This window comes from Aquarana catesbeiana, linkage group LG12, assembly GCF_042186555.1.
Source record: "Aquarana catesbeiana isolate 2022-GZ linkage group LG12, ASM4218655v1, whole genome shotgun sequence".
Lineage (NCBI taxonomy): Eukaryota > Metazoa > Chordata > Amphibia > Anura > Ranidae > Aquarana > Aquarana catesbeiana.
Window position 1 is genome coordinate 150,788,515 of NC_133335.1, and position 27,984 is coordinate 150,816,498.

At 43.5% G+C, this 27,984-nt stretch overlaps 2 protein-coding genes across 2 annotated transcripts in view; one reads left to right on the forward strand and one right to left on the reverse strand.

Annotated features, from left to right (window-relative positions):
* Positions 1-10,955, reverse strand: part of DNAJC7 (DnaJ heat shock protein family (Hsp40) member C7) — a 225,916-nt gene extending 214,961 nt beyond the window's left edge. The window contains exon 1 of the mRNA XM_073608401.1: positions 10,799-10,955. Coding sequence (XP_073464502.1) covers positions 10,799-10,872 — 74 coding nt within the window. The 5' untranslated portion in view covers positions 10,873-10,955. The remainder of the gene's footprint in view (positions 1-10,798) is intronic.
* A 45-nt stretch (positions 10,956-11,000) lies between these two features.
* The window catches only part of NKIRAS2 (NFKB inhibitor interacting Ras like 2), a 233,911-nt gene continuing 216,927 nt past the window's right edge, over positions 11,001-27,984 (forward strand). The window contains exon 1 of the mRNA XM_073608404.1: positions 11,001-11,101. The gene's annotated coding sequence lies outside the window, so the exon portion shown is untranslated. The remainder of the gene's footprint in view (positions 11,102-27,984) is intronic.

Here is a 27,984-nt window from a genome sequence, read left to right on the forward strand (position 1 = left end):
ACTAATACAGGGAGTCAGTAATTAATGTTCTTAATATATACTTAAAGAGGAGCTCCAGTCTCCCCCCAAAAAATTAACAAATACTGTAGCTGCTGACTTTTAATAGAAGGACACTTACCTGTCCAGAAATCCAGTGATGTCAGCAGCGATGTTCGGGTGCATGTGCCGGGCATCTTAAGCAAGTGAAACGGGCAGTGAAGCCTTGTGGCTTCACATCTGGTTTCCTACTGCACATACATGAGTCACGCTGCGATTTCTGAACGGTCTCGTAGTCTTCTGGGACCTGCGTGTGCCAGAATGCTGCAGGTGGGAGGAGGAGGGGCCAGACATTGTTGTAGATTGCAGCAGAGATCTGAGCAGGAAGTGGGAGCAGGTATCTGTCAGAACCAGGTGCTCTCCCCAAAAAAGTGCCAAATGCGGCAGTAGACGGGGAAGAGTGTAAACAAGCGAAGATTCCCCATTTGGGTGGAGCTCTGCTTTACAGTAATGAATGTGACTTTTAGTGCCCCTTTAAAGCAGTAGTAAACCACAAAAAAACTAAAACAAAAAGGCCCCCTGCAGAATAATGTTTCTTGTCTGGTAAAAAGCCTAGGCTTATGACATCATGCACAGCTCTCTCACTCACATGAGAGTTTGTAAGGAAGGAAAGGGGGATGAGTCATAAGAGGGCCAATGAAAGCTGCAGGGCTGGAGGCGTGCCTCTGTGTAAATCCAGGAAGTGAACAGGCAGCAGCTTCAGCTGCCCACAGTTAAAATGGATGCAGCCAGACTCGGTGGACAGAGATTTCTGCAACATACTTGGCAAGTACAGAGTCACAGTATATATATAAAATAATATACAAAGTGGTTGGAGGGAAGCTTCAGAATGGCAAAGATGTTTTTATTACAAATTATGTGAGCAGGCTGCAGTTCCTCTTTAAAGTCTTCAGTCTATATAGTTTGAATTCCATGAGATGCCGCCCACTGACAGAGCTGTGCTGTGGCGATGACTCCCCCATGCATGTGCCGGAGTAAAGTCATTGCAGCTCGGCCATTCAAATGGCCTGAGCCCACAAACCTGGAAGGAACATCTGCAGGGGGGCGATCGGGGACGAGGCTTGTCACTCTGACACAGCCCAACCCCGATCGCGGTAAAAAGCCAATGAAATTGGCTCTTATCCACGTGACCGGCTGTGTCCAATCACAGCCAGTCACAGAATGTCAACAAACTGCAGTAACGAGATGTTACCGGGTTCTCCTCCTCGCACACCGACCGTGGGTGAAAAGGAGATTGTGGTAATGGCTTGTTACGGCTTACAGTGTACACCAATCACACTGATTGCCCCCCCAATAAAGAGGACCTGTCACCAGCTATCAGAGTACCCGAGTACCTATCTGCAGCCCATCAGAGTACCGAGTACCTATCTGCAGCCCATCAGAGTACCCGAGTACCTATCTGCAGCCCATACGTTGGGGTGTTCGTTTTCCAAAATTGGGTCATTTTGTGGGTCATTCCACTGTCCTGGTGCTCCAGGACCTTCAAAAGTGTGATAGGTAGGAATGAAATGAGGTGTGTAATTTATGCTCCTAGAATGCCTGAAGGTACTACTTTAATGTTGGACCTCTGTATGTGGACTGGCTGTGTAAAAGTCTCACACGTGGTTAGAGGTCGACCGATATGGGTTTTTCTCTGTCCGATGCCGATATTTAGAAATCTCGGTGGCCGATATGTAATGCCGATATTTTTGGGCCGATATATTAGGCCGATTTTTTTTTTTTTTTTTCCTTCATCTCATAAAATTTAACAGTTAGACCCCTTTCACACTGGGGCGTTTTTCAGGCGCTTTTGGGCTAAAAATAGCGCCTGTAAAGTGCCTGTAAAACGGCTCCCCTGCAGTCTCAGTGCGATATCCCGAGTGCTTTCACACTGAGGCGATGCGCTGGCAGGATGTTAAAAAAAAGTCCTGCAAGCGGCATCTTTGGAGCGGTGTATACCGCTCCTCCACCACTCCTGCCCATTGAAATGAATGCGCACCGCTGCCAAAGCGCCTGCAAAGCGTTTCGGCAGCGGCGCTTCAGGGGCGCATTCAACCCCTTCCTCGGCTGCTAGCTGGGTTATAAGCACCCCGCTAGCAGCCGAATAGCGCAGCTAAAACTAGCAGCGTTTTACCGTCAACGCATGCCCGCTGCAGTGTGTAAGCAACCTAAAGTGATACAGAATTTTTTTTACATTTAGGCCCCTTTCACACATGCGGACCGTATGTCCGTATTTCATCCATCCGTTTTCGGATGAAATACGGACATACATGCATCTCTATGGGATAGCGGGTGTCAGCGGATGTACATCCGCTAACACCCGATGTCATCCGGCTCCGCTCTCGTCCGATTCTGTAGACGGAAGAAAATCCTATTTTTTATCCGTCTGCAGAGCGGATCGGATGAACACGGACAGACGGTCAATGTTCCTCCGATCCCCCATAGGGGAGAGCGGAGATCTGACAGGGCGGTCCCTGCACAGTGTGCGGGTCCCGCCCTGTCATCCTCCGGCTCAGCTAGGGAAAACTGAGCGATCCCCGCTGAGCAAGCAGATGTTCACGGGGCGGATCAACATGGATCCGTCCCGTGTGAAAGGGGCCTTAAACATTTATTAAACAAAACAAACCTCCAATCAGTTCACTTGTATGTAGAATTTAGATTAAAAAAAAAATATATAAAAAAAAACTATATCTTAAAAATAAATACACAAAAACAGGTAATCAAAACTTTTGGACGAAAAAAAATGGGCTAACTTTACTGCTTAGTTTTTTTAAATTTATTAGTGTATTTTTTTTTTTTTAAATTGCGTTTGAAAGACCGCTGCGCAAATACCGTGTGATATAAAATATTGCAACAACCGCTATTTTATTCCCTAGGGTCTCTGCTAATAAAAAAATATATAATGTGTGGGGGTTCTAAGTGATTTTCTAGCAGAAAATACAGGATTTTTACTTGTAAGCAACAAGTGTCAGAAAAGATTTAGTCTTTAAATGGTTAAACTGAGAACTTCTACACACAGCACTCAGTTCATTCAAGAAGTGTAAACATTGTATCAATTGAGGTTCTTTTTATCAGATTTGGCAGGCTGCCCAGAGAGGGGGAGAAGTCTCTTCACAGAAGACTACAGGCAACTTGTATTGACTTCAGAAGTCATTTACAAGTCGCGCTGAGTTATATCGGCCTTTTTTATCAGCACAATCGGCTGATGCCGATTAAGAAAAAAACACCAAATATCGGCCGGCCGATATATCGGTCGACCTCTACACGTGGTATCACCATACTCAGGACGAGTAGCAGAATATATTTTGGAGTGCAAGTTTTGCTATATACATGCCATGAGTTAGAAATACTTTATAAATTGACCACTATGTGTAAAAAAAAAAAATATATATTTTAATTTTCTTTCCACATTTTCCGAAGACTTGTGGAAAAAAATTAACCATTCAAAAGACTCATAATGCCTCATAGAATAGACGTTGGGGCGTTTGCTTTCCAAAATTGAGTCATTTTGTGGGTAATTCCATTGCTCTTGTGCTCCAAGGCCTTCAAAAATGTAATGGGTCATTAGGAAATTAGAGGTGTAATTTATGCTCCTAGAACTCCTGATGGTGCTCCCTACACGTTGGACCTCTCTGTGTGGCAAGGCTGTGTAAAAGTCACACACATGTGGTATCACCATACTCAGGAGGAGTAGCAGAATGTATTTTGGGGTGTAATTGGATGTATGCATATGCTGTGTGTGAGAAATAACTTGTTATTATGACAAAAAAAAAGTCCTAATTTTCCCAAGAATAGTGGGAAAAAAATACTCACCATGCCTCTTAAATACCTTAGAATGTCTACTTTTCAAAAAAGGGGTCATTTGGGGGGGGGGGGTATTTGTACTTTCCTGACATTTCAGGGCCTCAAGAAATGAGATAGGCCGTCAGTGCATCAGGTATGATCAATTTTCACCACAGCTTGTAGACTCTATGACTTTCAAACAGACCAAATAATACACACTAATTTGGGTTATTTTTTTACCAAAGAGATGTAGCAGTATACATTTTGGCCCAAATGTATGAACAAAAGTGACTTATTTGCAAAATTGTAATCATAGAAACTAAAAAAAAAAAAAAAAAAAAAAAAAAAAAAAAGGTGTTTTTTCAATATTTTTGCTTTTTTCACTGATGTCGCAAAAAATAGAGCTTTTTTTTGGTGGTATTTGATCATCTCTGGGGTTTTATTTGTTGCGCTATAAACAAAAAAAGAGCAACAATTTTGAAAAAAAAAAAAAAAAACACAATATTTATTACTTTTTGCTATAATAAATATCCCAATTTTAAAAAGAAAAAAAAAACAATTTTTTTCCCTCAGTTTAGGCCGATATGTATTCTACATATTTATCGTGACTGCGATATTGCGGCGGACATATCGGACACTTTTGACACTATTTTGAGACCAGTGACATTTATACAGCGATCAGTGCTATAAAATGCATTGATTACTGTATAAATGTGACTGGCAGGGAAGGCAGCCTTTATGGGCAGCCAGGGTGGTTGTACAGAAGCCAACCTACTATTCTACTGTTTGACTTTTGTACAACCTCCCTGTCAGACCAGCACCACCAGTTATAGCCTGCAACACTGATCAGTGTATTCTGATGTCGGTGAAGTCTTTCCGCTGACAGAAAACAAAGGCTCAGTGGGGAGGATTCACCCATCGACCTTCAATGTGTGGATAAGGAAATCAAGTAATTCTTTTTACGCTCATCCCGCTGGTTGAAAAAAAAAAAAAAAAAAAAAGAATCATCATCTATGGGCTTCTTAACATTCCATTAACACCATGACACCTTCCTATGAGAAACATCTAAAATAAATATTTAGAAAAATAAATAAAAAAAATAGGTATGCTGTTAGCTGTATGATTGGGAACACAACAAACATTGTGGGGTTTTCTAAAACGTTACTGCAAAAGTAGAAATACACCTGAACGAAGAACTTCAGGCTAGAAAATGAAAATGGGCGGACAGGCAGGATTTTTAATGTAGAAGAGACAATCTTTGCCTCTTCTGCATTAAAAGCTACTTACCTGCCTGTCCGCCCCTGTACAATAAGCTGTGCAAAAGCAGCTCACTACAGAGATTTGCAATGCTCAAGCTGACGTCATCTCGACCCAGGCAATGACAGCAGCCAGCGATCAAGAAGCCAACTGCCTGAAGATGTCAGCGGCCAGCAGAGAGTTCCGTTGGATTCCCGGCAAGTATAGATCCACTTTAAGCTGTGGCTGCTGAAATCAGCTCCCCGGTCGTTCCCAGGCTTACCCAATCGATCGGCAAAACCTGGGAGCGATCTGATGCAGTCGTTACCTAAACATGGAGAAAAGTGAGGCCAAGATAGCTGTCTCTATGCCCTTGGAGGACCAGAGTAACGCCACTTCTGGTTCCCGAGCCTTAGTATATAATTTTATTTTAAAATGTTTTTTTTCTTTTGCTTTTAAAAAGGTAAATGTGCGTTTAATGTTTAGATTGGTCAGGTTTACAGTATAATTTATTGTTTCAATTGTTTTTATTCAGTTTTCAATAATTTGCAGGTAAGAAGACATTGGAACAGAGATAGCGCATAATCTTTACGTTGCGCTCAAAATAACATTACGAATAGACAGCCACACAAGACTGTCATTCAACACAACGAGGCAAGTTATTAATCTGTTGCAGCTATCGGAATGTGCACTTGAAATTTCAGGGATTTTTCATCCTGGGATTAAAGTCAAGATCAAATAAGGTCTCATGCACACTGGGTGTTTTTAGTGCAGCTTTTATGGGCGTCTGGTGTTTTTTTTTCCTGCCTCTAAATGCCCCTGCATGTTAGCCTATGTGTTCATGCACACACAAGTGTTTAGAGGCAGGGGTGTTTAGCGAAAGAAAGAAAATAGCCACTACCATTGAGTCCAGGAGCAGAAGCATTTTGCCAGAAAAAAACGGTTGAAAGTCTGAACATGTGTTAATGCTAGGTGCATGATGTGTTAATTAATTTCAATGGCCAGAAGAAATTATTCTTCTGGCCAATGAAATGACTTAACATCCAAGCGCTTCAAGCACCTAGACGCATTTACAAGTGTCAAGCATTTATTTTGCTGCCACCAGGAGGAAAGGCGTCTGGGAGAGACGGGGAAGCATCCCGTGTGCATGAGGCCTAAGAGAGAGAAAACCTCCACGGTAGGCGATTAGGAAAAAGAAATGGAACAGTATCTGGGAAAGATCAGTGGAGGGAATAAGGGCAAAGGCAAAGCAGAGAGGAATGCTACAGGTAAGCAATGTGTAATCCAGGGCTCCACATGCATTTGTAATTATGCTGAATACTACAGAGAGTGCTGTACTTTACTGCCGCAGCTATAAGATGTATCTCTCGAACGATGAAAAAATCATGCCCCCCTTTCCTTGTATTCAGAGAAAAGAATACAAAACATTTTGACACCTTTCACACTGGGAAAGGTTTCAGGCACTTTAGCACTGGAAATAGCCTCTGCTAAGTGCCTGAAAACCGTCTGCCATTCATTCAAAACGTCCTGCCCGTTGAAATGAATGGGCAGCGCTTCGGAAGTGCAGCAACATGGAGCTTTTAACCCCTTCTTTGGGGTTAAAAGCACCCCGCTAGCAGCCACAAAGCCCTGCTTAAACAGCGCTAAAGCGTGGGTAAAACGAGCGCTGCTTTAGCGCTAATGCGGCCACAGTGTGAAAGGGGTCTTTGTAAACAGACAGGGTGGAAACCAAGTGTCCCACTATTATCACTATATAAGAGCTGGAACTGTAAAACTAAGTGCCAAAAGCTCACAGCTGACACCAGTATCTGACAGAATAAAACAAATATTTTACTATCCTCAGTTGGCCACTGGATGTAGTGAAAAAAAGCATTATATATACACCTCCTCTGAACAAATCAAAGTACTTTTTCCCTAGAGTTCCACCTTAGAAATGTATATGGATGTCTGTGACTGGAGTTCCACTTTGATAACATAGCATTTGTTTTTTCATTCATCTAGTGGGATAACTGAATAATAATGAACAGATTCTCCCATTCACACAAACAAGGTGGAAGGAGGAATCCAACCACTGGGACATTGTGATCTGACAGCAGGACTTCACTGTCAGAATACACTGATTGACTTCTGTTAAAGGGACACGATGGAAAACTTTGTCAATCTAACTATCAAATGTAGAACAGGGGAACAGCTGTACATGGCTCAAAATTTGGTCGCTCCCAGTGATAAGCTTAACTCCAGTTTTCATTTAAAGTGGTTGTAAATGCAGAAGGTTTTTGATTCTAATGCATTTTATGCATTAAGGCTGGCCATACACTATACAATTTTCTGATTCAATTTCCTTTAGATTTACCTTCAACTATGTAGTGCAAGGGCCTGTCTGATTGCATACAAATTGAAAGGGTTTAGGTTTGACCTCATATTATATGGTTTTGGTAAATCTAAAGGAAAGTTGAACAGGAAAATTGTATAGTGTATGGCCAGCTTAAGATAAAAAGCCTTCTGTGTGTAGCAGCCCCCCTCGGCCCCCCTAATACTTACCTAAGTCCCATCTCTATCTAGCGATGTCCACAATTGCCTCGGCCATCTGGGACTCTCCCTCCTGATTGGCTGAGACACAGTGGCCACTGCTGTCAAATTCAGTTAGCCAAGGAGAGAGAGGGGACAGGGCCGAACCGCAGCTCCGTGTCTGAATGGATACACCGAGCTCCGGCTCGGGTGCCCCCATAGCAAGCTGCTTACTGCAGCCAGAGACCCAAGAAGAGGAGGATCTGGGCTGCTCTGTGCCAAACCACTGCAGGTAAGTAGAACATGTTTGTTATTTTAATAGAAAAAAAAAAAAACACGAGACTTTACAATCACTTTAACCTCTTCATTTGGAGCAAGCTGGTCCAAAGGAACTAGTTCCTTCAAATACTTAATAAAAAAGGAATTTTGCACAATATTGAGTGAGTCAATGGCAACTACGTGAAATAAGGTGCATCAATGTATACACAATAAAGTAAATCCAATGAATTGTGTATTAAAAGTGAATAAATAGTAAATAATGAATGGTAATAATGGCATGTACAAGCTAGACTATAAGGACCTCTGGTCTCCACATTACAGTCTGTTTCTGCAGCCACTAGTACCTAATGGTGAAGTAGGTAGAATAAAGTGCATGAAGTGAATGCAGTAAATTGCAAAAATAAAGTTGACAAAAAAATGGTGGTATTGGTCTGTATAGCTGAAACTGCAAAAACCAGTTGTTTCTATATTGCAGTCTAAATACCACAGCCGCTAAGACCTAATGAGTGTTGCTAAGTGCAAGTGGTATAGTGAAAATAATATCACACATCTGCAATGGATGTTACACAAAATGAATAGTGCACATCAGTGCTATATCTCAAGGAAAAGTACCATAGAAGTGGAAATGAATAAATAAACAAATAAATACTTGTAAACAGAATTCAAAGTCCACTGCGGGGCTGTATGCAAATGAAATAAATAGCAATGAGGTCTTTAAATAAAGAAAGTCTCTATATAAAAAATAGGTTGATGGGGACCCTCTAGTTGTCTGATCCCTAGCTGGCTGATTTTCAGTACAATCTGGTAAACTTGTAACATTCCTAGTGGTGTCTCCTGTATGTGGTCTCACAAGACTCTCACCTTCAGGTTATAGTAAAGAAGCATTGTGGGATTGTAAATTCCTGGTACGGATGCTATTGGTGTGGTCCATATCTTCTTCAGATGCAGAAACAGACTGTAATGTGGAGACCAGAGGTCCTTACAGTCTAGCTTGTACATGCCATTATTACCATTCACTATCTATTCACTTTTAATACACAATTCATTGGATTTACTTTATTGTGTATATATTGATGCACCTTATTTCACGTAGTTGCCATTGACTGACTCAATATTGCGCAAAATTCCTTTTTTATTATTAATTTTATTAAGTGTTGATGTGAACACCCTAATTTTGCTGCAATATAAATTTATATTATCTTTTACTATATTTTTTGAAAAAGATTTTTACACATTCACCTCACATTATTTTGAGGTTGTTTCACCTTTTTTTTGAACATCCGACGAGCGCGAAGGACACTTCTCATTACTTCAAATACTGCCAGCACTGCATAAACTGTATTTAGTATCATATACATACAAAATACAGGGCTGTGTTCCAGCAGCAGTACAGGGTCTTCCCCTTCCGATCCAAGAAGGAAATTGATTTTGGCCAAGTGCTGCTCTGCCATTCACAGGAAGCTTTGTATTTTATGAATGAACAAATACAAGGCTTCCTCTGACTGGCTGAGATGGAGAGAAGGGTGGATGATGTAATGAGCTCCCCCTCAGCCAATAAGAGGAAGTCTTGTATTCATTCAGAAAACACAAAGCTCCCTGTGAAGCTTTGAGCCCAAGTCAATTTTGTTCCAGGAGCAGGATAGGAAGTTCCCACACCACTGCGCTGTATACTGCTGATGCAACATAGACTGCATCAATTAGTGAAGGAAAACAATCAAAAACATCTGGGGTTCCTCAAGACCTGGACAAATAAAAAATGTCTTGGAAGGGGGTGCTGTAAAGGCTATGAAGCCAGGGAGTGAGGACCCCAGTTTACACCATGGTGCGCTGAAGTTACTATAACCCACTATTGGTGTTGCTCTATTGTTTTTACTGCAGCATGCATTGCAATGATTAAAGGATAAATTCACCTTTGCAAATATGTTGCACGTCCCAACCATTTTTGGGGTGGAGCATACAACATGTTCCCACTGCAGGAGCTGCTGCTTGCTCCATAGACAGCTAGCAGAGGATCTGCCACGTCATTCATTCACAAAATTCTGGGAATGTAACACTACAAGTCCCGACAGCCTTTGCACTGACAGTCTGCAAGAGCCCTACATGTCCGATTCTACCTGCCGGGGCAGATAGAATCGGTGAATCCACCTGTCACAGTAGTCACATGATCGGACACCGGCGGTCCCACCAGCTACTGATCTGTAGCCTGGACAGAGCGATTGCGGTCTGTGACAGCTCAATCTCTGTGCGCAGTGAGCACACTGCAGACAACAGCTGCTCAGCGACACATACGTGCAGCGCGTAGGCGTTAAAGCCCACCCTTTTGCTGCCACACCCGTGTTGGGCGGCGGTAAAGTGATGTGGTCATTTCGACAAACGTCCATTACAGTGCGCTAAAATAACCCAGTACTTGTGCCAATGTTCTAAAATGTTCTACAGCGTACACTATGACTAGGGTGGTGTAAACATGGCGAACAGCGCAGGGTGTGTACAGACAGACTATCATACAATTGTCATGTGATACGTAGATATTTGGTGCAAAGCGTATCAAGTGCTAAATAAGCGCGCTGATAGAAAATGGCGCATTTTTCTTTGCGTCATTTGTTGTTTGGGAGTTGTGGTGTTGTGTACACTCTGTAAAATGAATGGCACCTCAGTGCACTGTGATAAGGGGCACAATGTAATAGGGTGACCCTGCCATGAACCGGGGTGCTCCTGGGTACACTATGGGGTATGACACTCACCTATACTATACATGGAAAGCTCCTCACCCTCCACTGCTCTGTACTCCCTGCACATACACATCACCACCTGACCTGATAGGAGGGCGACTCTGAGCACTGCGCTTTGCGGCACACACCAGGCAGGTACCGGGGGGGAGGAGGAGGAGATCTCCCGGGCCCAGCCCCCACATATCATGCCGCCCCCTGTCCTCCCGGATGACCCATCCACATGTTATCCCCGGTCCCTCTATGTGTACCTCTCCCGCTCCTCTGCGCTCTTCTCCGGCTCCACAGGCGCCATCATCACATCGCAGTCCACAGTTGCCGCCATCTTACCGCCGGCTTCGAAGGGAAGGAGAAAGAGACGCGACTTCCGGGTCCTCCGAGCCGATGCTAGTGCCAGTGCGACCCAGGGATACCAGCGAGAGGAGCCTGGGAGAGAGCGAACGAACCGCGACCGGAAGACCAGAGCCGGCCATCTTACGAAAGGGCGACGCCGCTTCCAATTTTCCGCAAAGAATTTACTGACTGTTTCCATAGTGACGAGAATAAACCTTAAAGTGAATCTCTAACTATATATTTTTTTCTTTTCTTTCTTTTTATTTTAGATGGAGTAAGAAAGCGGTTGTGCAGCTGCCTTGTTTAACTTATAGAGGGTATTTTAGTCAATGCATATCACAGCCTCACCATGTTTCACAGTTGTGGTCCTTTAGGAGTGCATTAAATGCTCCCAGTTTTTTAAACTAATGTTTAAAGCGGAGCTACACCCAAAGGGGGAAGCTCTGTTTGTTTGCACCCTCCAATGCCACATTTGGCACTTTTTTTTGGGGGGGGGGGGGCGCCCAGTGAGGATTTCTGTCAGCAGGACATCTCAGCTTCCCCCCCCCCTCAATCTTCTTTGCAGTCATTGACCGCCAGCATCCTAGAAACAGATGACATGCTTTGTGGGTGTGTATTGTAGGAGGAAACCACCTCTGTGCTCCGGAGGGGCTCCACCTGGCTGCTCCCCCCGTCTCCTGGCTCTAAGTTGCTCCCACACAGTAAGGTAAGATCAGGACTCTGACAAGGGGTAGACAGCTGCCCTGGACACAGAGTTCACATGTGAGGAGGGGGGGGGGTTCCGGTTGGTAGCGCCCCCCCCCCCTCACTGCAGTCTAGAGCACATAGAGTGATGAGCTGACAGCCACAGTATGCTTCAGGAAGAGGATACACAACTGTGCCGATGGGTGGTCAGCAGTGTCTCTCTCCTCTCTGCTTTCCTGAGACACACTGTTCAGTTTGGGTTATGAGTGAGAGCACAGAGGCCAGGTGAAGGACAGCTAAGGGCTGCCTCATGAGAAGGTGGATTGCATCCCATATGCTAATAATCATCCTTACCTAAACACCTCAGCCCCTGCAGTTGTCCCCACCCTTCCCATGAAAAATTTTTCTCCCAGGTTCCCTCGCCCTCCACTGACATCCCTCTTTCACCATCTTGCCCCTTAACTGACAAACATCATGGCCACTTTGGTAATAAGGGGGTAGTGGCTGCGCTGTAATAGGGGGGAAGGGGGAGGAGTGAGGATCGACAGGGGGGTAGGACTATGCTAAAAAATAATAAAAATCATGTGACCGTGGTAAAATAAGGCAAACTCAACTATGGGTGTATAATCAAATACAATTAGAATATAAAAATGTAAGCACAAACACAATATCTGTATATATATAAAATAAATATATATATACCAGCAAAAATCATATGCAAAGATAGGTGAATCTACTAGGAAAAAGGCATAAATCCAAAGTCTATCGTGATAACATAAGAAATACCTCCAATAACATTACTAGAACCTTGTCTGTAGCAAAAATATAAAATAATCAACAAATAAATCCACACATGAAATAATAAATAATGTGAATAAAAAGTGAAAAAAGGTGTCCATAAACAGTAGTCCCAGTGATTGGTGTTGGTGTCCCGCCAACACTTGGCGAAAAAAATACCATAAAAATAAAAAATGATAATAGTAAAAAATGACACAAACTAACAGCAGTCCCACCACCAAATTTAACAATCCTGGATGTGAATACGATGTTGAATGAATCAGGGGAAAGGAAGAAACCAGTGTGCTGACAGGTGGGGGCACCTTCGTGTTCCCAGGCCCCTTACCTTACGGCTGTAAGGTATACAGCATATACCAAAGAAGCTCCACAGGCGGGGGAGTTCAGCAATACCGCAGATAACGTTGATTGATGTTGCCGTGTATCATATATGAAAAAACAAAGAGCGAATGCTACATAGTATGATACCGTTTGGTTTAGAGGCACAGGTGGGAGAGAGGAGAGGGGGGTTTGCACTCACTTTTAGTCAATGAGCGCACGCCTCAACCCACGAACGCCGAGCTCGTATAGTCCCAAGTTCTGGATCATCTGAGGGACTCTCCCCGCTTTCAAATCCACCACCCGTTATGCAGAGTTGTTTAGTGCGGTATATAAAAAACAGAAACCGCACATAGCATAATCCCGTCTAACACATACTTTATTAAAATATCTCTAAAACTCGTACACTTACATTTAAAAACAGCTGGGGGGTAAAACATCCACGAGCGCCGAGCTCGTCACGTCCAGCTAGTGTGTGGCAGCGTCCCGTGCTCCTGACGCGTATCGTCACGTGACTTCTTCAGAGGATCATAGTCCTACCCCCCTGTCGATCCCCACTCCTCCCCCTTCCCCCCTATTACAGCGCAGCCACTACCCCCTTATTACCAATATTTTTTTTTGATCTGTTCTGGAGCAGTTTTTTGTGTGTTGCAGCAGTATTCCCTTAGTATAGGATTCCTCTGACAGCGCAGGAGTCTTCTACACAGTCTCATCATGGCCACTTTGCCACCCTACTGAGAGCACATTGCTCTCTCCATACCTCCCAATCATCCCAGAATAGTCGGTATTGTCACAAGATTCATTGAAATCCCAGCATCCCTCAGATCCAGGCTAAATCCCACAGCCAAGGGCCGGAAGGAGTTCTGGCACTGTGCTCCACTTATCCCCCTCATCTGATCCGGATCTGACCCCCCTGCATTGCAGCAGGCTGTTCTCCCTCCCGCCGGCTGCGTGGCAGGGGAATTTACAGAATCTGCACCCAGCGCCCCCCCAACCACTTTAATTTCCACCCCACTTTGTGCCTCCCCCACCACTCAGATCCACCTATGTGCCCCCTACCGCAGCATGGACAGCTCTCCTCCTCTCCCCAGCACCACAACTGCTGCGGTGCTGTGGGGCCCAGAAGGATTGGGTTCAAGATGGAGAGTGGAGGGGCCGGTAAACATGTCATATTTACCGGCCCCTTCCTTTCCTGAATGAACACAGTGAGCATTTGTTACTGATCGCTCCAAAACTGTGTTTACTATGTATCAGTTTGTGAATGAACAAGAGCCTCTGTACAGAGCGTATTTTGTTCATTCACTGCCCAGTGCAGCTGAGGCTGCAGATAAAAGGACTGAGGAATATCTGTCCTCAGTCCCTTTCTCTGTCTCAAAAGTGAGATATTTAACCAAAGCCCAACAGAAGTGCTGTTAAAAATGTAAACAAAAAATAATACAATTCTGAAAACTGTAAAACAAAAAAAAAATTCTCAGAGAGCATTTGACAGGAGATAAGGAAGTGTTTATCTTAACCGATTTAAGCGATTTAACTCCGCACTAGCATGTTGCAACCCTGTGCTTGCAGAGCAGCACCATTCACTTGAAAGGTTCACATTCATAGAGGGTAAAAATTCATGCTACAGCTGTGAACCAAAGCATTGTTGCCTCAGTATGTTTACACCTCCAGGTGCTGCCTCTCCAGCTAAAGGGGGTAGCAGTATAGGCACCCAGGGGATGCCAGATAGTCCCCTCCCTGCCATCATAATTTAATTACACCCACTTTTCACCTCAGTGCTCTAAGTGCGACAAAGGTCACTCTCACCCTTCTGTGTCCCTCATCCTCAACTTCAAAGGTTGGGAAGTATGCCTACATAGTCCACTACTCACCACAGCTGGCTCCAGGTCACAGAGTACCACTTCCCTGAACGTCTGTATAGGGGAGCAGATGGCCTGAACCTAGAACTATAGGCAAAACTTTTTTTCTTCAATTTTCGATAGTATAAGGGAGGTTTATAACCCCTTTCAGTTTTTTTGCCATCTGTGTTCGATTGGGGAGATGTACCTTCACTTCCTGTCCCATAGCCAAAACAGAAAGTGGGAGGAAATCCCTGCAAATTAAAGGAATCCCTTGGGGTCCCCAGGTCACCAGAACTTGTGTCCCCATTGGAAGATTTACCCTTTATTAGTGTTGTGATGTCAACCCAAAATTTGGGATTTTCTTTTACTTTCACTTTCAAAGAAAATGGTAAAAGGGACAAATAGAGCTAGACTTGGGCCTTCAAATATAAACTCAGTAACAACAACCCAGTTCTGCAGTCAGGAATGGAATGACTCAAACAAGTCTTTACATTGAACCTCTGCCGACTATGTTGGGGCCCTTAAAATTTGTTGGAGCGCAGAATGATGAACATGACTAGGAGTGCGGCGTTCAACAGAAGTCTAGTGTAGAATTGGGCTCATCAGATGTGTGGACTGTTTCAGGCAGAAATGCAGAAAGTGGCGCCAGCTTAAAGGGCAGTGAGGGGTATAAGGACTAGGATACTATCTAGCAATGAGAGGCGGATGAGAAGCATGGCAAATTCAGCGTTCTAGAGTACTAATGACCTTATGCTCTATATTTGGCTTTGATAGCTGCTGCTTAGTGTTGGATGCAGTCGCATGGGTGTGATAGATCTCTTGAGGCAAAGCGTCAATGGAGAGAAATAGCACGTTAACAATTCTAAACTGAAGAAAGGGTTAACAGGTGGTTGTAACTGTAATGGATCAGATACCCCTCTCACTGGATTCCTCCGTAGGCGGTACTCAAATGGCAGCACGTGGTCTGTATGGTGGGGGGCCCCCTTATGCAGCGGTACAGCAGAGGCAGTAGATGCAATGGTGACTTGGACCGTGACTCTATGTGACGATGTCCCCACTCGGATCAGCCTCCTGGTTCCAGCAACTAGCACAGTAACTCACTCCCACTCTCTGGCACTGCACCGCTGTACACAGCACGGTTCAGCACAGCGCAGCTCCACACAGCATGGCTTGACACAGCATAGCTCTCTCTCCTACTCAATTGGCTCACTTCCTTCCCCAATTGCCTGGCTCTTTTCCAAGCTTTTACTTTTATATGGTCCCTCTTGCTTCCAGGTGCTTGTGGGCCTTGTAGATGCTGCCTATGGACAGGTGTAGTTAGAATTAGTCCTCAAGACTACATCTCCAAAACTACTCCAGCAACCTGTATTCCAGTCACAGCTAGACAAGACTAATTGGCAACACAATCTTGTGGAAAAATAAAGTTCTGCAATTCAGTAACATTGCCCAGTGTTATATACCAAAAACAGTGTAGCGCAACACCTCATCACATTCTAAAAAATATTATCAATTTAAAAAGAATGCATAGAAAGTCCAGTGTTCAAAAATTCATGTGATCCAGCTTCCAAAGGTAAGAAAAAAGGAAAAACAACTAACTAAAACCACCAAGTGTCTTCACTCTTAATGCATTAGTGCACATCCACCACCATATGAAGGGCCTGTTCACCTCAATGTTATCACAACACGCTCATCAATATTATCCAGCTACTGCTGTTGCTTAGGATTCACCACCTCAGTGTTCCTCGGTTTACACAGGGCGACTGTTTAATCCACTTCCCGATGCAATTCAGGGGCTCCACTCACATGTTATACAGGACAAAAAGGCATAGACAAAGTGTACTCCATTTTGCTACTTTATTCAAAACACCCCACAAAAAATGACACTTACAAGATCACAATGTTAAAAGCGCAATGCAAATACAGTCTAATGCCGGCTCACCACCGTATTTTGCGCAACTCCGGTGTGACATCACAGGCTCAGCTCCTAACTCCTAGATGCGTTGCGCCCTGTCATTGGGCTTCCTCGGTAGGTGGGGAACTGAACAATCCGAGCTTCCCACTTATATGTCCATAGCGACATGTAAACACACAGTCTATCATGCGGCAGCAGGAAGTGTAAACAAGCCCAGTAACCTCCAGTTCCTGAAAGCTTAAAAATACTCTGCCTACGAGCAGGGGACACTCATAAACAAATATTAAAACATGCATAAATTTAAAAAAAATTAGAATAGAAGTGGCCGAACCTCTGCTCAGTACTAAAAAGCTCCAGATCCAATTTATAGTAGGAGACCGGCTGATAAGGGAGGGGGGAGGGGGGTTGTGCTGATGCCAAAAGCATACTATAAGGCAGATATGAACAGGCTATTAAAGAATAGGAACACGTATGAAGTGTTGAATAGGGATATAGGAATCCAGTGTTTCAATTTAAGGAGGAGTAGTCCAAATAAATTATGAGGGGTCTAAAGATGAAGATACTCAATAAATATGAAGCTGAAAAATCTCAATCCATCAGGTCCACCGGTGATATATTTTCTGCCGAAGATACATAAGGATTCCTCAAACCCCCTCGATAGGCCGATAGTGAAGAGGGTGGACTCTTTAACATCTCGTACTGGCCAATTTTTGGACACTTTTTTTGCAGCCTCTAGTTACTTCGACTGACGCTTATTTAAAAGATATGAAATGTATTACAAATTTTAGAAGCGCTTCCAGTTAAGAGCTCATATTTTCTGGTGACAGCGGATGTGAGCTCGCTGTATACAATTATTCAGCATTCAGACACTATGGAGTCTGTTAAATGGGCACTAGAAGGTTCGGAGCTCACTAGGAAGCATCAGAGGCTTCTATCAAAGTGTTTGGAGTTTGGACTCCATCACTATTATTTTTGGTATGATAACCAGTGTTTTTTACAGACTACCAGAGTGGCTATGGGAGCCCGTTTTGCTCCCAGTGTGGCCAATATATGTTTGATATGTGGTATTTAAGGATAAACCTAAAGTGCTAATTTGTAACAACAGATTTAGAAATAACCTGTTAATGAAATGGGAGGGGAGCCTCCTCACCTTCATGGACAGATTGAATCAAAATGATAAAAATATAGTACTGTCTTCAAAGTACGATCGTACTAGTATTGTGTTTTTAGAAATGATGTTTAAAAGTGGGAACATGTACACTAGTAATTATTGTAAGCCTATGGATCATAATGGCTATATAGCTATTGATAGCTGCCATTATAGACCGTGGCTGTGTAATATCCCGAGAGGACAGTTTGTTCGATTGAGGAGAAACTGCACAGTGAAGGACTTTGTGCAGCAATCTGAAATCTTTGAAAAAAGGTTTTTCCAGAAAGGTTATAATAAAGATGTATTTAGAAAAGAGACTGCAGAGGAAAAATCAATGGATAGAAATAAGTTAATTGCAAATAAAGATCTGGTAGTCGGTGGGCCCAAGCAGGTTGAGAACTTTAGAATAGTGCTTGAGAAAAATGTGCAAAGTAAAAAAGTGGAAATATTTTTTAAAAAACACTGGAGCATTCTATTAAAGGGTAGTGTTTTGGGTAAAGTATTACCACCATTTCCTAAGTTTGTGTAGTGCTACCCCCATAGGGGCCACTGGTGTATGTAGTCGTCTCCCATCCTGAACAGCCAGGCACACGAATTTCCACTTACTTCAGAGACAAGAAGTAGTCCTTGCAGCTTTGTTTGTTTTTTTTATTCTTTATTAAGGGAATTAACCTGGATAGGGGAGGGTTGATATGGGATGCCCATTTGATCAGTACAACTCTTTAGGGACTTGAACTATATACATCGAGTATATACTTTCTTTCCTCTTCTACCTCCAGCACAGCTTGCTTGCAGACTGTTACTCCCAGGACCAGCTAGTACAGGTTTTAGTTACAATACAGACTCAGCTGCATCTTAGTAGTATGCCCTTTGCAGGCAGGACCGCAGGCCCCTTTGGGGTAGAAAAAAATAGAAGTCTATGGTGCTAGCTGTCCTATCTGTGGCTACTGCTCCCAGCACCATATCTTCAGGCCCTGCCAACTCTCCTGGCTGCAGCTGCCCTTCTCTCTTTCCTGTGTCACCACAGTCCTCCTGACTGGCTCTGCAAACAGAATACTGGCATGCATTAAAAAGGGGATCTACTCCAGAGATAAAACGATAATTCTCCCGCTCTACAAGACTCTGGTCTGGCCGCACCTAGAGTATGCTGTCCAGTTCTGGGCACCAGTCCTCAGGAAGGATGTACTGGAAATGGAGCGAGTACAATAAAGGGCAACAAAGCTAATAAAGGGCCTCGAGGATATTAGTTATGAGGAAAGGTTGCGAGCACTGAACTTATTCTCTCTGGAGAAGAGAGGCTTGAGAGGGGATATGATTTCAATTTATAAATACCGTACTGGTGACCCCACAATAGGGATAAAACTTTTTCGCGAAAGGGAGTTTAACAAGACTCGTGGCCACTCATTAAAATTAGAAGAAAAGAGGTTTAACCTTAAACTAAGTAGAGGGTTCTTTTTTTTTTTTTTTTTTTTTTTTTTTAACAGAAACGTTTTTATTAAAAAATAAAGTGTCATTACATCTTACTCACACAATATCAAGGCACATGGTTATACAGATCATCACATCACATCTTTTTTTGTTTTGCTTTATTTTTTCTTTTTGTCGGAGTATTACTGGACATGAGTAGGTCCAAAGCATAAAAACTGGGTAGGGAAAGGACTAACAAAGATATAGGTTAAGGGAGTTTATATAACATAGTAGTCTGGGTATTATCTGTAAAGAAGTACATTAAAGGGTTTGCACATAGGGAGAAGAGCTGTCTCAGATATTTGGAGGGCAACAAAGCCAGTACCAGCGTGTCCCAAAGGACAGCCTCCTCCTACGTTTCTATTCTTAAATAGTAAGTGATCGAGCCTTTACCCATGTACTCCATACTTTATCAAATTTTTGCGGACACTTCCGTCCCATATATGTGAGCTTATATAGGGGCAACACCGAGTCTACTAGTGAGCGCCGTGTCAAATATGAAAACTAATAAATTTGGACTTTAAGGGCACACAAGTAATTAAACTATAAAGAGTATAAGAGATAAAAATAGTTTTATTTTATTATATTTAAATTTTAAAATTATATATGTGATTGAGAATTATCAGAAATACAATTTATAAATAGAAAAGAATTATACTTAGATAAGTCCTATCCTGCGTGCTAATTAAACCCAACCATTTGGTGTGTATATCCCGACATTCAAAATAGAGAAGAAAAAACAACTTCCCAAATGTGAATTGCAGTTATGAATGTAGGAAATAGTATGGGTTGAGTTGCAGGTCAGGTAGGTGTTCTCTTTAATTGCTCGACATGTTGCGCGTTTATAACGCTTCTTTAGGAGCTTGAGGTAATTCTGCTAAATACACATAAAAGATCATCATGAATATATATATATATATACAAAGAAAGAAAATACATATCTCAGCAATTAAATTCATACGGACTAAGGTACATTCCGACCAATTATGATGATCACCAAGAGCAGGCCCCAGTAAGGAAAAATGGTCACACGGGGGTCCATAGTAAAACCCGGCAACTGGGGAGGCCATTAAATAGAGCACGTATTATAAATGTATAAAAAATGTATAAAAAATACGTATAGGATGTCACTGCAAATTATATACTGTGCATTATGGAATAAACTAACAATGCCTAACTATATTTATTGCAAAACGCTGTGACATAAAATGAGTGACCAAAAAGCCCTTTAACGGGGTTAGTAAAATTCCATTAACAAACACAGTTGTGCATAATTGTAAAGAGAGGCATGGCAGGTCCATCACTCAGCGTTGGTAATAAAAGGAAGCACAGCAGTGATAGTAAGTGTGCAGATACATAGACATACATGTTTAGATACAAATAGCTTACCCCATATGGTCAGACCGAGTAGAAAAATGTAGATGTAGTGTTTGTCCAAAAAAGGACAGGCAATCACTAGATTGCGTTTAAAAAAAAAAAAGGAATTAATAGTAGATGCCAAAGCACTGCGGAAGCAGCCCAAGTGACCCCAATATGTCACGGTACAAGTGAACGTAGAAAAGAAGTCTTTAGCAATGATTTGCAGAGATCAATGGTTCTAGTATAAAAGAAACAAGCAAACATAGAGGCATAATGAAATACCATACATATTGAAATGCTTGTATGAGTTAAGACCCAGAAATGTGTGGTCTATATTAAGTATCTTTAAGAAGAACCTACCTAGAGTTCAATGGGGAACTATAAGGTATGGTGTCGCTTCCCTGGTGGAGCAGCGTCTGTCGGCCATATGGGGCGAATGTACATCTTTAAATGGTGTCCCCCACTGGAAGCGCCGATAGCCAATTAGGCTCAGCCCTCTCCGATCCAGCCACTGGCTGTTACGCATGCGCCGAAACCACCGCCGACACCGAGGCGGAAATGCAGGGCGAGCGCGGCAGGAGGAGAATGGAAAGCCCTTTGGCTACCGCTCAGGCGCCAGGTCCAAGACGGGAGTCTAGAGCAAGCGTGGCAGGGGGGAGGATGAAAGACCTGACTACCGCGCATGCGTCAGCATGATGCACCAGAGCCGTGACGCCCGGCCAATGCTGAAACAGCAGAGGCGGGGACTAGGAAAGGGAACCCGGAAGGGGCTCCCATGTCCCCGTCAATCGCCGCACATCCAGTCAGAGAAAAAACCAGATGTGTGGCGCTATGTGGCTGAGTTTGCCTGGGCGAATGCCATGAGACCAAGCCAAATGACCATGACCAGGGGGATGCGCTGTGGGATCATAAAAAGGAAGGAAACATGGTAATAGTACATGTTGTGAAGATATTGTGTAAAATATATAGTGTAGACATATCTATATATATGAAAAAAAGGGTACATAAAGAATCTTTTTTAAAACAAATAAACAATATTGGCATCCAGATACATGGTTATGCCCAGGGCTTTTTTTTTTAGGGGGAACTTGGTGGAACTTAGTTCCACCACCTCTGGCTCAGACCCTTGGGGAGGGGCTGCTCACCACAATCACTTGTAAGCACAGAAGTCCAGTTTCTGTGTTTACAAGTGACAGCTCTGCACTCTGTGTGTAATGCGATCCTGGTATTTAATGCCCCTTTAAGACTCTCCTACTGTTGGTGAAATTTGACTGACCACACCCACTATTTGATGTGATTTGGAGGGTGTGTGTGGGGAGGAGGGGTTTTGGGGGGGTCGTGGTTGAGTTCCAGCACCTATTGTTTGAGAAAAAAAGCCCTGGCTACATAGAATGCACGGAATTCAGAACATTGTGGTAAGAGGTGGTCAGTAGACAGGTCGCACTCACAACATGAATTTAGATTTTCTTAAGTAAGCTTTTATTGGATTGTCAAAAAATTAACTACTGTTTATTATTATTAGAATGCTAAATTTATTACGTTAAAGCCTACGCTATCATAGATCTCCTTTAAAATACTAACATACCTGAGCTGCACCCAACACAGAGTGAGTTGATGTCCACCCAGGCTTTTCTTTCACTCTACACTGCTCTACATCTGAGGTCTGCCAAGCACAGTAGGGAACACGACGACCTATGGCTTTGAAGACACCCCCCGCCAGCATATCATGTAATGTGCAAGGTGAGCAGTGGGTGCAGTCTTAGAGCCCCTCCAAAGCTGCGTTTTTCCAGGATGGATAAGACTGCTATCATCATCACTTCCTTTCCTCCCTTGAGGGCAATGTCTTTCTGGAGCTTCACCATCTCTAAATAATGTTATTTCTTTTAGCAAGTCTAACAGTATGTTAACCCAGTGACTGACAGGTGTGAGATGCTGTATCAAAAAAAAAAGTCCAAAAAAAAATGCATACCCCTAAGGTAGGGTTGCCACCTTTTCTTCAAGTGACAGCTCTGCACTCTGTGTGTAACCCTTCTGAACTCTGCACTCTGTATGTAATGCAATCCTGGTATTTAATGCCCCTTTAAGACTCTCCTACTGTTCGTGAAATTTGACCACACCCACTATTTGATGTGATTTGGAGGTTGTGTGTGGGAGGAGGGGTTTTGGGGGGGGTCGTGGTAGAGTTCCAGCACCTATTGTTTGAGAAAAAAAGCCCTGGTAATGCCGATTACTGCAATGCTTGTTTCTTTTATACTAGAACCATTGATCTCTGCAAATCATTGCTAAAGACTTCTTTTCTATGTTCACTTGTACCATGACATATTGGGGTCACTCGGGCTGCTTCCGCAGCGCTTTTGCATCTACTATTAATTCCTTTTTTTTTTAAAAACGCAATCTAGTAATTGCCTGTCCTTTTTTGGACAAACACTACATCTACATTTTTCTACTCGGTCTGACCATATGGGGTAAGCTATTTGTATCTAAACATGTATGTCTATGTATCTGCACACTTACTATCACTGCTGTGCTTCCTTTTATTACCAACGCTGAGTGGTGGACCTGCCATGCCTCTCTTTACAATTATGCACAACTGTGTTTGTTAATGGAATTTTACTAACCCCGTTAAAGGGCTTTTTGGTCACTCATTTTATGTCACAGCATTTTGCAATAAATATACTTAGGCATTGTTAGTTTATTCCATAATGCACAGTATATCATTTGCAGTGACATCCTATACGTATTTTTTATACATTTTTTATACATTTATAATATGTGCTCTATTTAATGGCCTCCCCAGTTGCCGGGTTTTACTATGGACCCCCGTGTGACCATTTTTCCTTACTGGGGCCTGCTCTTGGTGATCATCATAACTGGTCGGAATGTACCTTAGTCTGTATGAATTTAATTGCTGAGATATGTATTTTCTTTCTTTGTATATATGTATTCATGGTTTATTTAGCAGAATTACCTCAAGCTCCTGAAGAAGTGTTATAAACGCGCAACATGTCAACCATTTAAAGAGAACACCTACCTGACCTGCAACTCAACCGATACTGTTTCCTACATTCATAACTGCAATTCACATTTGGGAAGTTGTTTTTTTTTTCTCTATTTTGAATGTCAGGATATACACACCAAATGGTTGGGTTTAATTAGCACGCAGGATAGGACTTATCTAAGTATAATTCTTTTCTATATGTAAATTGTATTTCTGATAATTCTCAATCACATATATAATTTTAAAATTTAAATATAATAAAATAAAACTATTTTTATCTCTTATACTCTTTATAGTTTAATTACTTGTGTGCCCTTAAAGTCCAAATTTATTAGTTTTCATATTTGACACATCAATACCGGGACGTTGGCACACCATTTTTAACTGTACCTACAGTGTCACCCTGTTTTCAGGTACATTCTTATCTGGGATTTTGTTTGAATACTAGTGAGTGCCACTGAGTAGTTTGTAGGGGAAACATCAATTTCCAGTTTTGTAGTAGCACATTTCTAGCATAAAAACACAAATAAAATAGCAGGAGACTCTTGTGAAAAGAATGTGTTACCGAATCAGTTATACCTAAAAGGAGTACCTTGGGATCCATTGATACTGAAAGGTCGGTGACCGCATTAATTTCAACAAGCACCCACTCCCAGAAGCTTTGGATAGTCGGGCATTCCCAGATGACATGGTAGTATGTTCCAACTGACTGCTGGCACTTAGGACATATCTCAGCTTGCGCAGGGTATATTCTGGCTAGATGTTGGGGGGTATAATATGCCCTGTGTATAAATTTTAGTTGGATAAATCTATCCCTTGCAGAGATTACCTTGGGGATATATTGTTGTAGGGCTAAGTCCCATTCTTCTTCAGCTAGGGAGGGGATGTCTGCCTTCCAGGACTGAAGCACGGGCGATACTCCCTCCAGTTTCCCATACGTCAGGCGGAGATATAGGGAAGAAAGGATCCTATCTACGCCGCGAGAGGTAAAAAACCTCTCTATCGCATGTGGCTCTACCGAGATTTCGCCTGAGTCGCATGTTTCAGCTGTAAATATCTAAACAGCATCCACAAAGGGAGTTGATATGTCTCTTTCAATTCTGGAAAGGGAAGGAGGACTCCAGCAGGCATGATCTGTTGAATCTTAATAGATCGGAAATGCGGAAGTTTGGGATTGCCCCAGAGTGCAGTGTGAGGGGAAATAGCGTCAACCACCTTAACTGCGGCGGTGACCTTTTCCCAAACTTGGACTGTAGTCCGCATTGGGGTTGTTGCCTGTGGGCTGGCTTTTATTCTCCTATAGACTATATTCATTAGGGCAGAGTAGGAGCCCATGATGGCCGCTTCTAAGTTAACTGCAGGATTGGACCTGGTTTGGGTGAACCACCAATGGACAGCGACTAGTACCGCTGCCCAATAATACTTTTGGAAACAGGGCATCGACAGACCGCCTAAGGATAATGGGAGTTGCAGTTTGGTCTTGGAAATTCTTGGGACCTTCCCACCCCAGACAAATGAAGAAACAATCCCATCTAATTTATGGAAAAAACTTGCAGGGATTGGGACTGGGGTATTTCTAAAAATATCCAAAAATTTGGGGAGAAATGTCATTTTTAATAAGTTAACCCGTCCTACCGGTGTCAGAGGTAAAGTCTTCCATGCCTGGCATTTCATCATCAGGGACTGTAAAACTGGATAGAGGTTCTCTGTCAGATATTGGGAGAGGTAATTCGTAATCTCAATGCCCAGGTAGCGAATGTGGGAGACCCTTTGTAGGGAAGACGGAGAGGACGGAGGGGGAGTTGAGTCAGAGCGTAATGGATGTGAATAAGGATGTTACCAGGTAAAAATATTAAAATGGCTATTTCAAATGTAATATTGCATCAGAGGTTTGAAATGTTAAAATTCTTAACTCTAATGCCCCGTACACACGGTCGGATTTTCCGACGGAAAATGTGCGATCGGATCGTGTTGTCGGAAATTCCGACCGTGTGTGGGCTCCATCGGACATTTTCCATCGGATTTTCCGACACACAAAGTTTGAGAGCAGGCTATAAAATTTTCCGACAACAAAATCCGATCGCATCAATTCCGACCGTGTGTGGACAATTCCGACGCACAAAGTGCCACGCATGCTCAGAAGAAATTCCGAGACGGAACAGCTCGGTCTGGTAAAATTAGCGTTCGGAATGGATACAGCACTTTTGGCACGCTGCAATGTTTTAAATTGTTTAATACAGCGCACTCTCTTCTTCTTTATAATGTGAGAAGAATGAAGTAGTTTTGCTGCTCATATGCACACAGACTTCTCACAAACTTCTTTCTTTATTATTCATCATGATTCCCTCAATATATTTTCATTTGTCACATCTGACCAAATTTCTTTTTTGTTGTTTTATTTTTGTTTTGTATTTTTTTCAAGGCTGATGTATTTTTTTGTTTTTTTTGGGTTTTACTCCATAATATTTTTGTGTGTGTTTTGTGTGTCAAGTTACCACAACACCATTATTATCTTGTATTATTTAATCTCAAGGAGGTTGCTTGGTGTTGGTGTCTCTTGTTAATTTCACATTGTAGTTTACTAATGTACCTGCCTCCTCACAAACAAACTGTCCTTTTTGAAGGAAAACACACATAGGCGAGTATAATTGAAACAAAAATTCCTTTATTAAGGGCTCACAACCAAACAAAGAGGGAGGCAACGCTGGAGAAACAGCAGAAATTGGCGAAGCCTTTGGCCCCCAGGGCACACATCAATTATTTTCCAGCAAAATTGGTGGCCTGAGGAGTCCATATCTAAGGTCTGGTCCAGAAGTCCCATAGATCCTGAAAGCAGCAGATGACATCTATGTCCCCAGGCTGTGGTCATACAAGAGCCTGCATCTTTTGTCAGACCAGACTGAACCCAGGGCCATCACTCTCGGTCTTCCTTCCACGCTTCCTTCCACGCTGTGGCTGTGGTGGTGTAGTTGTGGCAGGAGGAGGAGGAGGATGGTCCAACATAATCACGCCGGTATTGGGTGTGATTTCGCCACTCACCCCCTTAGTTAGGACTTTATAAATAAGTTTCTCACACATGAGGCGTTGACCCTCCTGCATGCCCTTCAGTTTGGTGGCAGCCATGCAGGCAAAGGCCTCTTCAGGAGTGGGTAAGGCTCTGAGGGATGCAGAAGCCTCCAGAATGAGCCTGAGAGCTGAATCCTGCACGTGACTCCCCTTCCTGGGTCTTTTGTTTGGAAGGCGGAGGGGAAGAACCTGCGATTCTGTCAGGCTCCTACTGGTCCCAGGCTTCTCCTGGCTGCCACTTAGCCCGCCTCCTCCTGGCTGCCACTAACCCCTGCCTCCTTCTGGCTGCCACATTCCACAGCCTCCTTGTCAGGCTCCTACTTACCAGACCGGTGAGTCCACTTGGGCAGAAGGTAGGCTCCCTTACGCGTCCGACTCGCGGCCCCTGGTAATGTAGACAGGAGGCACAGGAGTGCGGAGTGGTATGAGAGCCTGTTTGCAGGAATCCAGATGCAGATGTAAGAGCAGGCTATGACGGCTGGTGCTGGCTTGAACACAGGCAACAAGACTGAGCAGGATGGTCAGGAGACAGGCTGGGTTCGGCAACAGGCAGGCAGTAGAGGTACAGTGGGGCAGGCAAACGGATAGTCAGACAGGCAGAGGTCAGGTGCAGGCAGAGTTCAATGGGAGGTTCAGGAAACAAGGCCGGGTCGTCAGGATATCAGGATCAATACAGGTACAAGGGTCAGGCACTAAGGACGGCAAAGCTGTTGATCAGGCAGCACTGATCACAGAGGGAAGCCGGCCTAAATGGGCCGTTTGGCGCCAAATGGCACGCACAGGCACGCGCACCCGCACACGCCCGCGCGTGTGCCCCAGCTCACCGGCACACACGACAGATCTGCCCGGGACACGCATGCCAGCACTGCAAGGAACGCGCGCAGCGGAACCCGCAGGAACGCGCACGCCAACGCGCGTCAACGCACACCACAGCGAGCACCTTGCCTGCCGAGGTACGCTCTCTGACACTCCTCCTGTTTGCCACATTCCAGAGCCTCGTCCTGGCTGAGGTCTTCCTGTGTATGAAAAAGGGACATAGTTTTAGTTTTTTATTCATCAATGACACACAATTTTCACCTCATGACTGTTGCAAATTGAATGTTAACAAATATAACAGACTATCCTTCTGAGCCCAGCATTTTTCATTCTTGTCCCAATTATTTTTGCCCACTACTGTCTATTGATATGTAAAAAACTGTATTAAATCAGAAATTAGTGATCAATAATAACATCTAGTAAACATCATTTATTTATTGACCAGAAATCTGCAGAAGAATGCTATACCTGGCTCAAGCTGGGCTCCTCCACTTCTTCCTGGCTGGAAGTCCCAGGTTGGACATCAAGAGCCTCAGCTGGGGTGGAAGGTAGGGTGGAAGGAAGAGTGGAAGGAAGGGTTGAGAGGGATTCCCTGACTCCAGTCTGGTCTGACAGAAATCGCAGTCTCTCATAGTACCACAGCCTGGGGACATAAACATCATCTGCTGCAGCTCTGGATCTCTGGGAATCCGTGCCCTTCT